Source organism: Lactuca serriola, chromosome 7 (assembly GCF_051521515.1).
Source record: "Lactuca serriola cultivar US96UC23 chromosome 7, Lser_US96UC23_V15, whole genome shotgun sequence".
NCBI lineage: Eukaryota > Viridiplantae > Streptophyta > Magnoliopsida > Asterales > Asteraceae > Lactuca > Lactuca serriola.
In genome coordinates, this window is record NC_136414.1 from 18,601,286 (window position 1) to 18,616,394 (window position 15,109).

At 35.3% G+C, this 15,109-nt stretch overlaps 1 protein-coding gene across 1 annotated transcript; it reads left to right on the top strand.

Moving 5' to 3' along the window:
• Nucleotides 1-3,328: 3,328 nt before the first annotated feature.
• Nucleotides 3,329-7,304, top strand: LOC145063167 (EH domain-containing protein 1-like). Its single transcript, XM_079010752.1, has 16 exons — nt 3,329-3,529; nt 3,828-3,907; nt 4,445-4,513; nt 4,609-4,666; nt 4,772-4,827; nt 4,931-4,973; nt 5,059-5,120; nt 5,212-5,337; nt 5,425-5,527; nt 5,686-5,735; nt 5,809-5,937; nt 6,020-6,271; nt 6,380-6,459; nt 6,545-6,671; nt 6,761-6,904; nt 6,979-7,304. The coding sequence occupies exons 1-16, from the start codon at nt 3,445-3,447 to the stop codon at nt 7,162-7,164; spliced, it is 1,650 nt and encodes a 549-aa protein (XP_078866878.1). The 5' UTR covers nt 3,329-3,444; the 3' UTR covers nt 7,165-7,304.
• Nucleotides 7,305-15,109: the final 7,805 nt, after the last annotated feature.

A 15,109-nucleotide genomic window follows, 5' to 3' on the forward strand; every position in this document is an offset into this window, starting at 1 on the left:
TGATGAGAGATTTTAAGTTTTAGCTTCTAAAAACATCGAATTATAGAAAACTTTGTTCACAAGGACGAGCATGAGCATGAAACTTTTATTTTAAATAAAAACTTTTAATTCAAACGCCATTATAAAATTTTATCTTAAACAAAATTTTTTAATTCAAACGTCAGTTTAAACTTTTATCTTAAACAAAAACTTTTAATTCAAACGTTATTTTAAGTACTATCGAAGTATTGATAACTTTTAGATTTTAGTATTTATATTTTATGCCATTTTAACATTTTAAGAAAACTTACAACTATTTTTATTAAATGTTGCTATAAAAATAAAAATTACACTTCCTTTTCTGTAACTTTTTGAAAACGATGAATAACATTAAAAAGCCACGCGACTAGCAAAAACTAGCCGGGGCGAAAGCAAGGACTTCCACTTCTATAATAATTATAATAGTTAGCTTTTGCTAAACATCTTTAAGATTTCTTTGAATTATTAAAATACAAAATCAAGCATTATTAAAAGTTGTCACGTTTTGTTTGAGCTCAAGTTGATTGAGCTCTCTATTTCATTGCCTTTTATAGTAGGAACTTAATAATTGTGGAGGTTTTGGGTTAATGTCATATTATGACATATATATCCTAAGCCATGAAATTGCAAAATTCAACCGACAGTTTGACACACCATCCACACATGTATCAATAATTGCACCTTTAGTTTGTTCATTTTTCGAAATATGTGTTCTTTATATCTTATCAAAAAATTTGAACGAGTTATAAATTTTGAATTGTGCAAATACGTATCAACATATTTCTTCTAGTGATGCACTAGTTTGTATCACATAAACTTCATGATATTTTTTTTATTAGTATGACTCTATGAAAAGCATCTCGTACAATCGTGTCATGTATTAATATATTTCAATGAAAAAAATTTACATATAAGTTAAGGGTTAAGTCAGTTCGCATACTGTTTTTAGAAGTAAATGAAATTTGTAAAAAAAATTAGAATTTTTGAATGAATTGAAATCCAAACAAATTCTAACCAATTTATGCATTGGTTGACATGGAAGATAATCTGTTTTTTGTTTTGGCTTACAAATTTGTCAAATGAACTAGAAAGTAAATTTATAAATATAACCAATATACATATTTATTTATATCAGTAAGATGTGTGTATTGTGTGTAAGGTTGGGTTAGGTTGAGATGGGATGGATATGGTGTGGGTGAGAGTATGGTTGGGGGCGGGATGAGTATGGAATGGGGGTAAGGTGGGTGTAAGTGTGGGCGGGATTTGGCGTGGTAGGTTGGGTACGGGTATGAGTGTAGGCGTAAGTTAAGTTGGGGATGAGATGAGGTATGATACGGTGATGTGGATGTGTAGGTGTGGTTGGGTTGAGTTAAATATGGGTATGGGTTTGGATCCACATATGGATAGAGTGGGATGGGTATGAGTGTAGATGTTGGTGAAGATGGGTGTGGTGTGTAAGAGATAATGATCATAACCGGTTCGTTGATTTTGAAGACTCTATGTAAAAGATAAAAGTGGGCCCCTAAATAAAAAAATTTCTATATATACGCGAAATAAATTGTGCATGACTAAAAAGTAAATAAGTTAATTAAAATGACACAAATGTAAATTTAGTGTTAAATATGTGACTTTTAGAAAATGATTTAGCAAAAAAGTTAAAAAAGAGGAGCAAATTATGAAAATTGTAGAATAAAATAGGGGTTGGGCATGTGTGTTGGAATTGAAATAAAAGGGCTTGAAGGTGTGTATACATGATTCAAAAGGGCTTGAAGGTGTGTACACAGAATTGAAATAAAAGGGCTTGAAGGTAGGTACGGGTATGGGTGTAGGCGTAAAGTAAGTTGGGGATGAGATGGGGTAGGATACAGTGATGTGAATGCGTAACTCTGGTTGGGTTGAGTTAAAGATGAGTTTGGATCCACATATGGATAAAGTGAGATGGGTATGAGTGTAGATGTTGATGAAAATGGGTGTGGTGTGTAAGAGATAATGATCAGAACCGGTTCGTTGATTTTGAAGGCCCTATGTAAAAGATAAAAGTGGGTCCCTAGATAAAGAGTTTCTATATATATGCGAAATAAATTATGCATGACTACAAAGTAAATAAGTTAATTAAAATGACACAAATGTAAATTTAGTGTTAAATATATGACTTTTAGAAAGTGATTTAGCAAAAAAGTTAATAGGCAGGGGCATATTATGAAAATTGTAGAATAAAACAAGGGTTGGACATGTGTGTTGGAATTGATATAAAAGGGCTTGAAGGTGTGTATACACAAATCGAACTCCAGTTGTGTTCAACTGAAACTAACGTACTAACCATGTGAACTATATAGGATTTACAAGGATTTTTCGCAAACCTAATATACATTACGTTATAATCTACATTAAAAATATAATTTTGACAAAGCTCAGACCCTTTTTTTAGGGCTTTGTGCAACTGCACACCCGACACTCCTTCGGAGGACCTTATAATAATAATTTATACCGATTTGATGAATAATAAGTTAATAACTAAAATAACAATAACAAGATGGTGGGAAGATATTTTTATCTTTTTAATAAAACATAAAGAATAGAAATTAAAATATTTTGCTCTTAGGCAAAAAATAACAAATTTATTCAAACTATATAATTTCATAAAATTTAAAGAATTTCAATTTTTGTCTATTACAATTCACATTCTAATTCCTCCAATTTCTTTTTGAAATCGATGAACCAACATACCCTGTTTTTTTCCAATGGTTGCGTTGTTAGTAATTTGTTTGTCCATATTTGATTGGGATATGAAGTTGATTAAAACATAATTGTCAAGAATATTAAAAATATTAAGATGAGTTTTATCCGTTAATCAATTACTATGTAATGTAAAATGTGTATAGCACTTTTGAATTAAGGTTGAGAGGGAAATTTGAATAATTTTATAGTAATTAGATTATCAAGACATGAAAGATCATGGGACCACTTTTTTGACTTAGGATGAAAACAGGCGCAATTCAATAATTCAAATACGATTTAAAATAAAATCATGATGAAGAATATCTACCATCTTCAATATTTTATTATTATATATAAAAAATTGACATATTATTTGTCATTATATATATCATTGTTGTAATCGTAATATTTTAATTACTTATTTAAGTTTTATTTATATGATACGTAAATATATAAAATATGATTTGGGACTCAAGAAACCGAAATAAATATGTAAAATATGATTTGGGACCCAACAAATCGGAAAGAAATGGCACTTAGCAACGACGTCGTAAGGCTACTTTGGTCCTATACAAGGGGGAAAACAGAAAGCGCAAAAAATGCAATTTCAAATTTCCAAACCCCAAATGTTTATCTAAAACCCCAACAAGAAGAGTAGAACCTCAGCCATCGATAACTTTTTCGGTTTCTTCAGGTTCATAGAAGAAAATGGTGATTGTATCAGGTACGATGGCTACTTGTTCGAAGGAGCATCAAAAAATCTATCAACAATGGTTCAACTATGTCGATTCAGGTTGTAATTCCATTTCATAATATTTAATTATCTTTGTTTCAGAGCTTTAATTCGTAAATCCTATAAATTGAATCATTTTGCACTCGTTTACATCTTGTATATCAGTATATGTGTGTTTGGTTATGTAGACGAACTATATACGTAGTGGTTTAATCTGTGCATATTATATGCAATTTCTACTGAATTCGTCGTTTTTGATCTATATCACGTACACACAGTGGTCTGCGTATGATTGTATCGGATATAGTACGGCTGTATATGTGAGTGTATACTTATGTTTGTGCGTTATTATATGCAGATGGTGATGAACGGATAACAGGAGATGATGCAACGAAGTTTTTTGCAATGTCGAATATTGAAAAATCTGAACTTAAACAGGTTAAATTGAAAACTTGCTCTCAAATGATAGACTTGACTTGACGCATTATGTTTTGCCCTTTTTATTATATAACATTCACATGATTGATGCTGAAATGGAATGAAATCCAACCAAGCAAAGTATAGAGAACTTTTGGCAATTAACTTTTGCAAAATGGCGATACTAATTTTTCTTTTCCTTGTGGATTCAATGGCTTCAAAGTATTTGTAGACCACACTGTTAATCCAAATTTGCTAATGCCTTTCGTAAGAACTGATTTGTCATGCAAAAGTTAGCTTTGATGCAAAAGTTAATGAAGTTATCATTCAGAAATGTAGCTGTTGACATATACTCTGTTTGCAACCAATATTCATATATGAAACATAACCAACCTACATGTTGGAGTATTTTGGGGATTTATGAGGCTCAGTAATATTTTTTGATATAATTTTATTCTTGTTCTATAAACATACTGAAGTTGGACACTAATATACTAAAAGATAGCTTTTTGCAAAAAAGATTTTGTTCTTTGATCATGGTTATTTCCCTTTTTGAAGGTCTGGGCAATTGCAGATACCAAACGCCAAGGATTTTTAGGTTTTAAAGAGTTCATCACTGCTATGCAGGTACTTCAGCAATCTTCTTTTATGTTTTTTCAATATTCACACTACTATCTTACCATAACTTAAAGTTATTGACTTATTGTTTTGCTTGAGAACAGTTGCTCTCTTTGGCACAATCTGGTAATGAAATAAGTGCAGAATCACTAAGAACCGGAGGTATGCAAATCTGATTATAAAATTTATGTCTTTGTTAGAATTTATCCATCTATACAAGTTGATAATATTCTACATCATCCTTGTCTTGTTTTTTCTTTCTAATAGTTGATCTTGAGTTTCTGCAACCTCCACACATGGAAGGTCTGGATTCACTTCTGGTGGTAAGCAATAACTAATAAGCATAATTGCATAAAGCATCCAATTTATAATTGATATTATGAAACTCTTTGTTGTATTAATGGTTTATTCTTCTCCCATACTCAGAAACATAGTGATTCAAGAACCAATGGTGTCCAAGAAACATATGGTTAGAGTACATTACATGTCTCATTTTTATGTCACAAAATCTTTTCTTATTAATTCATTTTACTGGTTGCTTTGAGATGATGTAGGCAGTTTGACTGGTCAACTCGTGCCACCAAAGAATTTATTTACTTCAAAACTTAATAAAAAGGTAGTTTTTCACCTTTTCTCACCTTTTTCTTACTAACATCTTTATACAGATTATCATCAAACATTATTTCCTATATTTCTTTCTTTTTTAGACACCTCATCATGCATCTCTTGGTAAAGTCACATCCATAATTGATGGATTAAAGAGATTATACAACGAAAAACTAAAGCCACTGGAAGTTGCTTATCGTTACAATGATTTTGCGTCTCCTTTATTGGTTAGAAAACCATAAACATTTTTAAAAATTTTAGTTTATATATCTCTTCCTCCATATTTTAAATGTTTTAATCTTTCATATACACAGACAAATAGTGACTTTGATGCAAAACCTATGGTAATGCTTCTTGGCCAATACTCAACTGGGAAGACAACATTTATTAAACATCTTCTTAAAAGCAACTATCCAGGTCACTTAATTTTCTTTAAAACTTATATATATATATATATATATATATATATATATATATATATATATATATATATATATATATATATATATATATATATATACTCCTATTTTTTTTTAAAATGTACAATTTTTATAATCTTTCTTTTACATGTACAGGAGCTCACATTGGTCCAGAACCTACAACAGACCGATTTATTGTTATTATGGTAATATCAATATATTAAAAATATTTTCATTTTGTCGAATGATTACATTTTTTTAATTGTTATTGCTATGTAGGGTGGACCTGATGATAGAAGTGTGCCTGGAAACACTATTGCTGTTCAAGCAGATATGCCTTTCAATGCCCTTACAACTTTTGGAGGCGCATTTCTTTCCAAATTTGAATGTTCTCAAATGAATCATCCTGTAAGCTCATAATTGGAGTTTCTTAAGACTACTCTGTATGTATTAATGTATATCTATACCTATATCTGTAATAATTTTGCAGCTTTTGGAGCATATTACATTTGTGGATACTCCGGGAGTTCTATCTGGAGAGAAGCAACGTACACAAAGAAGCTATGACTTCACTGGAGTGATAAAGTGGTTTGCTGAAAGATGTGATCTTATTCTCCTTTTGTTTGATCCTCATAAACTTGATATAAGTGATGAATTCAAACGCGTGATATCGTCTTTACGTGGTCAAGATGATAAGATTCGTGTTGTACTTAACAAAGCAGACAAAGTTGATACCCAACAAGTAAGAACCAGAACCAGAACCAGAACCACAACCAAAATTAAACTTCTCAAATTGAACCCCTTGAAATTTGATCACTTGACATGTTTGGTCCTTGTTGTTTTATTGAAGTTGATGCGGGTTTACGGTGCGTTGATGTGGTCACTTGGGAAAGTACTCAACACGCCTGAAGTGACACGTGTCTACATTGGGTATGTTTTTTATTTTTTTCTTTTTTTTGTAATATTGTTTCTTCTTTTTTAAATGTTTAATTTGTTGTGAAAATTATGTGAACAGATCGTTTAATGACAAACCGATGAATGAAGAATCAGTGGATTCCATGGGGAGGGAGCTTTTTGAAAAAGAACAGGATGATTTACTTGTGGATTTAATAGACATTCCAAAGAAAGCTTGTGATCGCCGGGTATATTTTATGTCTTTTTTTTTTTTTTTTTGGATTTTGATGGATGTTAAAAAAAGTTTTTTTTTTTTTTTTTTTTTGGTAATTTTCAGATTAATGAATTTGTTAAACGTGCTCGGGATGCAAAGATACATGCTTACATAATTAGCCAGTTGAAAAAAGAGATGCCAGCTGTGATGGGTAAATCTAAAGCTCAACAGAAACTCATGAAGAATCTTGAAGAGGTTTTTGCAAAGGTATTTGTGTCTTTCTAATGAACGTACATTGGTATTTTATTATGTTTTAACATTTTTTTTTTTGGAAAATGTAGGTTCAGAAGGAGTTTCATCTGCCAGCTGGCGATTTCCCGGATGTGGAGCAATTTAGGCAAGTTCTTGGAAATTACAACATTGATAAGTTTGAGAAATTGAAGCCGAAGATGATTCAGGCTGTGGATGATATGCTTGGATATGACATTCCGGATCTCTTGAAAAACTTTAAAAATCCATATGAATAAAGCAACGAATTTATGATGGATTTCTCATCCATTTTCTCCTTATGCTTTTTCAATTTGATGTCAAATGTTTTTGGTATTATTGCATAAATGCTGCCCATTTTTGTGATGGGCTTTGAATGGAAATCGCATGTGAAATTAAATTCCTTTGTTTGCTGTTTGGTTGGGTTGGTAGATTATCGTTTTCATTGAATATTTGTTGACATGGCAATTTTTTATTTTATAAAACACTTATAAATGTAACTTTTTTTTTCTTTTCTTTTTTTCTGACTTTGCGTGAGTGAAAGAGTATGCAAGTACAATAATCATTTCCGACTTTTAGTATGTAAATCAAGATGGAGTAACCGAACAATATATATAATATTACCATCAGTTGTTTCGTACGTTGACAATAACGGATTATTTCTAATATACTCGCATCAACAAGACGTAATTGCTTGTCTTTAAGACGTGGTATAACATATTTTATAGACAACTCACCATCATCGTTTGAGTAACTGGATATTAGAGACTGAAAATAAAATCTAACATAATAAATGAAAATCAATTTTGCCAAATGTCATGTTCTCATTGAATTTGACACATGTCATTTTCTAAGAGTTTTTGAATTATTTCTTTTCCACTTGTCATTTTCTTAAAATTTTCATTTTTCTTAAATTTAAAATCCACATTTTAATGAGATTTATATATGTAAAATAGATCATTCTATTAAATTTCATAATAAATGCTCTATAACCTTTATTACTTACTTAATTTATTATATTCTTTATATTTATGTAAAATTATTATTTTAAAAAATATGTAATGCTTATAATTTTATATTAAAGATTTTTTTTATAAACTCGTGTAATATACGGGTCTCACACCTAGTATATTAATATATTCATTACAAACCAACATGCATCAAAGTATCTAATAATAATAAAATCAACTTGCTTAAACATATTCATAAAAAAAGAAAACATAATTGCAACTAATCTATCATAAAAGACTTGTCTGCATTTGCTTTGGTTCTATATTTCGGAGTTTTATTTGCTTTTAAATTAAGTTTTAACACCCTTTCTGATTTTTTTCTTAATTTTATAGGTATATTGGCTGGTCTATTTTTTGTTTTATTTTGTAACTTTGAATCTTGGTTTTTTATCTGTAAAAACAAAATTCCAAGAACACTTTAATACATTACCGTAAAAATAAATTAAAATTATAAATTTTTGTTTTTCGATTTTACCTTTATCGGACGCAATTTCGAAAGCTTTTATAAATGGAATACAACTTCATCGTCCATAAAACCTACTTTTTTTTAACAACATTCACGCAAACTCGTCTTTGGACTAACATGGGTTATTAAAAAATATTTAGAAAAAAATGATAAGTATAGTTATTCCGGATTGATATCTCGTAACATTGTAAAATCCCAAAAAGAGTGATAAATTTTTTCTTGTAGAAAAAATCGTTAATCCCAAACATCAGATGTCTCAAAGTCAACCATGATACAAAATGTCAAATAATCAGAGTAAAAACAATCATAAGTGCAAAATCATGAGGGGGATGCTGTGTCATCATGCTGGACCCTTCCATTTCGTACCGGGAGTACCTGAAACCATAAACAAAAACTGTAAGCACAAAGCTTAGTGAGTTTCCCAAAATACCACATACCAAACATATAGTCGGGCCCAACCATTGGGTATATTCCAACCCAATATACAATAATGGGCCTATCCCTGGGGTTTCTTTCAACTCATCACATACTCATGGGCCCAACCCTGGGGTTTCTTTCAACCCAAACATACAACAATGGGCCAACCTTAGAGTTTCTTTCAACCCAAACATACAATAATGGGCCCAACCCTGAGTTTTATTTCATCCCAATCATACAACATGCAAGAGTCACAAAGACAACTAGCATCCTACATACACAATCCAGTGGGCTGAAATTGGTGTCTTCGACCCATGCATAAAATGAGAAGACTTACTTCTTAGAAAATGCTCAACTGCTACTACTCTCACTGTCAGAATACTGTTGCTACGCACCACCTATACAATCATACCATATAAACCCTTAGCTATTCTTCCAAACTAGGTGTTTGTCCACAAGTCAACTCAAGTCGAAAGTCAACGACGAATGTTGGCTTTAGTCGACCGCCACGTCGTGGCCTTCCATGTCCCTCAAACATCTAGATAATCACAAATTTTCCAGTCGCCATACCGTGGTGACCTAATACCATGTGTTGGTATTAGGTTTTCAACAATTTAATGGGTTAAGTTGTTTTCTTCGATCATAAGAGCTCCAAAGCTTAAATATGGTCCGAAACAAGGTCTAGAAGGATAAAGTTTCCAACTTTACCCAAAAAGACCACCCAAAAGGTCAAAATCTCAAACCCTAGGTTACCAAAAGGCAAAATAAGATATGACTTCATCCATAAAGCACTTATTCCACAAAGTCCATATCTCACACACCCCAGAAGGGTTTCTAATACCAAAACCATCATAAAAGTAAGAGATTTATGGACATGCATGTCTAATGCATGTCTTAATGCCCTAAAGAGTAAAAAATAAGGGTTTTTGATAAAAATCACATGCATGGCTCAAAAAATCAATTACACCTCATATACAAATCATTAATCATACCAAAAGATCTAGAGATTCATAAAGTTTCAAACTTTATGATATCTCACCACTCCAACTAACTAGAACAAGAAGATTAAGGGATAAAACTTAAGATCTAGCAACCTATCATGATCAAAATCGAATCTTGGACACTTACAAAAGGTCCAAAAGAGTGCTAAAACCAAGAATGAGGACTTACTTGCTGAATCTTATCTCACTTCTTCTTCTATCTTCCTTCAAGGACTTCAAAGAACACCAAAAAGGGCTTAAATAGAGGAGGAAGGAAATTAGGGTTTCTTATATCTTAAGGAGGTTGATGGAGGCTGAGGGTAAGCAAACCCTAGCCTCCTCATTCCTTTAAATAGGGAGCAAAACCCAAAAATATGATTTCTCACAAGCCAGCTACCACGCGGTGGCCATATACTACCACGTCGTGGCTGTTTAAATGAAACAAGCGATCTTATCTTGACTTATTACGCTTTGGTGCCTCCACCACGCTGTGGCAAACCCTAAAATGCCAAAAATTGAAAGCATAAAGTACATTGGGATCCAGGTGTTAGAAACATCATTTCAGAATAGTTCATCGGTTTCCGGACCACATTCTTCGTGTTCCGGACTTACAATACCATTCCAGAATCCCTACAAAACCTATTTACGAACTAAAAGAACTGATCCGAAACACACTACAAGGTACTTAAATGAGATTCATACATGTACAATTAGAAAAACATAAAAAAGGATACTCCAGATTCGATCATAGTATTCCGGAGTCGTTCCTCGTATTTCGTACCATTCCCGAATATGTAAATCTGTTTATAAAATCAAATGCAAAGTAACTAAAAGAGTAGAACTTACTTGGCTTGACGGATTGTAACACCCTAAACCAGGTTTGACTTGAAACCCTCAAAGAAGTTACATTTTTATATAAATAGTCCCTTGAGTACGATGGGCGTACTTATGAGTACGCTTAGCGTACTCTGTATGGATGGTCGCGGAGGAGCTAGACGTACGCTAGGCATACGTGCCGAGGGTGTAAACCCTAAATTTCGGACTTGTGACCTATTTAAATGTCCTTAATCCACTTGAGCCTCACCCTCATCAGCCCTCTTCACCTTCAAACGTTCCTGGAAGCCCTAATAGCCTTTATGAGTGCTTTTTGAGCCTTAAGAGTGCATTGTGGTCCTTTTTAGTGTTCATCCCAAGAAGAAGAAGTGGTCAAGAAAGCTTGGGACGAGTTGGTGCTTCAAGAATCTGCATCTTGGTCATCTTGTAAAGCTTCTAGAGGTAGAAAGTTTTCCCCTTTCCACTTAAATCTCTAGATCTAGCTAGGGTTTTCTAGTTTTGTCCCTTTGGTTGATTTTGGACCTCCATTTGTGAGTTAAGCAACTCCAGGAGATGGGAATGGCAGATATGAGGTCCCGTGGTCCTTTAGTATCATAAAAATGGAGTCTTGATGGGAGTGTTGGCCTCATGCATGTGTTAAAGACCTTGGAAAGGTCTTAATGGAGGTGTTGGGTGTATATGAGGCATGCAAAGGCATAAAGTTGCCAACTTTATGCCTTAGGACATCTTAACAAACTTAGATCTGGCTTTTGGACGTAAAGGAACCGAGTATTAAGCACTTAATGGAGAAAGTGCTTAATCTGGTAGTATGCTGGGCGTAACCCAGTGTATGCTGCACGTAGTCCCAAGACCCCAGTACGCTGCACGTAACAGGACGGTACGCCAAGCGTACGCATCTTAGCTGGGCCCGAATCTGTTTTGGGACTTTGAGCCTTTGGGCCTCATTTGGTTATTGGTCATGGTGGTATTCTGGGAATTATTAGTTATATCATATGTTATGGGCCTTGGACATATTGATTGGGCCTTATTGGGCCAAGAGGCCCATTAATGATCTTGGACTTGGACTTTGGGCCCATTAACAAGGGAAGGATAGTTGGGCCTCATGGAAGGGTGTGGAGTGTGGATTTCTTTTGATTAAGTAAGGTCCTGACATTGATTAATATTATTATTCAGCACAGAAAGTTACGGACTGTTAGGAGAGCAACTTTTGTATTCAGCAGACATATGTGAGTCTTCTCACCATACCCATGGGTCTAAGGCACCAAGGCCGGTCCATTATGTGATTATGATATATGTGTTAGTCATTCTGTGATTTGATATGATATGTGATTGTGTGTTTTGCATGGAAGACCCCGGGGGGAGCCCGTGGCATTAGATGTAAGACCATGTGGAGTAGCCTATGGCATTCCTAGGTAAAGACCATGTGGGGTAGCCCATGACATTAGATGTAAGATCATGTGGGGTAGCCCATGGCAGTCCTAGGTAAAGACCATGTGGGGTAACCCATGACATTGGATGTAAGACCATGTGGGGTAGCCCATGGCAGTCCTAGGGAAAGACCATGTGGGGTAGCCCATGTCATTCTTACATGTTTTATGTATGCATGACTTATGTGATATGTGTGTAACTTTAATAGCTAACAAGATATGTGTATGTGGATTGTGTGTGGTATGTGGGGAACTCACTAAGCATTTCGCTTACAGGTTGTTGATCTGTTTCAGGTACATCTGAGCCCAAGGTCAAGGGCAAGGCGTGATGGCGCAATGTGCATTCTATCTCTCTTTCACTGATATGGTTTGGGGACACTCCGATGTTTTAAAAATAAAATTGTAACGAGTTGGGATTTGAAAACAATTGTGTTGGGATTTCATGATTTATGCAAATGTGTTTGAATAATTAAAATGAAAAATTTCTTTGTAAAATTTGGGTCGTTACACGAATCTAGGTCCAAAATGCGGGTAGATCGTGCTTCAGATTTTCAAATTCCGGAACACATATTCCAGATTTTTGTGTGTGAGACCCGTATATATATATATATATATATATATATATATATATATATATATATATATATATATAGAGAGAGAGAGAGAGAGAGAGAGAGAGAGACCATTCACATACAGTATTGGGCTTGATCCAGTTTTAGGTCCGGAGTGACCTATTCCGGACAAAATGGTTATTTTTCAAAAAAATAAAAAAATTAATTAATATAATAGGCTGGCGAAGTTTATTGGTTCAGTTGTTAGTTTGGAGCAGTCTGCTTTTGTTAAAGGGAGACAAATTTTTGATGGGCCTTGTAACATCCCAAAATACAAGCCAAAAATTTCATTTTTAAAACATGTATTTAGCAAAACATTAAGAATAAAACGTTCAACGTTCATATCATTTCATAAGATATTGCCTGTCTGGAAAACATTTTTGTAGAACATAAAAGTGTCAGAGTACAAATCCCCAGGAAGATCTCATAATGCGGAATACAAAGCAGGTGTGTGATGTACCGCTACCGCGCCGACTCCTTCCCCTTCGAAGAAGAGGTACCTGAAATCAAAACTGAAAACTGTAAGCACGAAGCTTAGTGAGTTCCCCCACTGTACCACATACCATATAATCACATAACATACATATACTGCCGGGTATATCTGGGTGCCCGACCTACCCCTTCGGTCCTTACGACCGAATACTGTCGGACATATCTGGGTGCCCGACCTACCCCTTCGGTCCTCATGACCGAATACTGCCGGGCATATCTGGGTGCCCGACCTACCCCTTCGGTCCTTACGACCGAATACTGGGGACTATTTCACCCCCTACTGCTACCACATAACACATATCACATAACATCATATCATACTAGCACATAAACATAAACATAACACAGGTAGTAGCAACCCCAGATGAATATCACAGAGACAATCATCTATCAGACAACTCCTACTGGTGGGCCGGCATTGTGGTCGTAGACCCACCGCTACTGGAAGGTAATTCACCTCAAAGTAGCTGCTGATCTGCGTGGGAACTGACTGTCTGCTGTTGCTGCCGCTCCGGAAATCCTCCGACTCTAATTCCCACAAAACCCTTAGTCAAATACTGCTAATCGACCTCAGGGTAAAATGACCATTTACCCCTTACCAATCAAGAGTCAAGTCAAAGTCAACTGCCAGTTGGCCCGACTCGCCGAGTGGACTTATCAACTCGCCGAGTCCCTATCCCTTTGTCCGACCATAAACCCGTCTCTACTCGTCGAGTTAAGCATTGACTCGACGATTTCTCCTTCTAAACTAAAGGCCAATAGTCCTTCATCCTACTCGCCGAGTTGTATGAACAACTCGCCGAGTTCTTCTTTATCCGAAAAACACTCTATGCTGAGACTCGCCGAGCTGTACGAACAACTCACCGAGTCTGTTCTTGAGGCAAGAAGATTGCCTTGAACTCTCCGCGTCATGGCATTGACTCGCCGAGTTACTTCATGAGTGAGTCTGGCTTCCGATCCACTAAGTCACACCCCCATGACGCACTGCTCCAACCCGCAACACGAAAAAGGGGAAAACTCGGGGACTCGCGACTCGACTCGCCGAGTCAGATGAACGACTCACCGAGTCTGCCATATGCAAATACTATACACGCGATTCTGCTTGAATCCAGCTCATGCCATTCATAGATCTGGGTTTCTAGGGCCTGATTAACACGTAAAGTTTCCAACTTTACGTGTAAATAAACACCCATGAGGGTTTTAGGGCTCAAAATGCACCAAAAGAGTAGATCTAGGGCTTTCATGCAATATGGCTCCATAAAGGCAGTAGATCCAAGCTCCTGGAGCTCAATCATGCCTAGATCTAGAGGCTAAACAACTTATTACGAACCCTAAAACACAAACAAGCTTGGGGAAAGGCTCAAGAAGGACTTTCATGGAGCTACAAGTGCCAATAAGCATGAAAACAGAGGGAAACTGAGTTATACCTCAAGGAAATCACTGAGATAACACAAATATGCCTGGCCTCCTTCTTCTCTTCTTGATCTACTCCCCTTCCCTCTCCAAATCTTCAAGAAAACACACCAAAATGCTTCAATCTCACAAGGAACAAGGCTTGAGCGAAGTATATGGCTCTAAGGGTGAAGGGGGCGAGCTTAGGGGCGGATAAGAGGGTTTAAATAGGGTGCAAACCCTTGAAATTTAGGGTTTCATCAGACAGCGGGGACTCGCCGAGTCCAGAATATGGATTCGTCGAGTCGCCAACTTAAACGTGTTCCGGATCCCGTCTCTACTCGGCGAGTCGGACCTACAACTCGCCGAGTCCAAGGCTAAAAAATGAAAAACACTAAGATAAATTTTACGTACCTGGAACCAAGTGCTACAGGCCTTTTCTATTGAACGAGGTGGTTGCTTGGAGTAAGGCTTTGAAAAATCCTCTTATGATTTTTAAAGTGGATTTTGAGAAGGCGTATGATTTTTTGTCTTGGGAGTATCTTTTGGAGATCATGCATATTATGGGATTCAGCT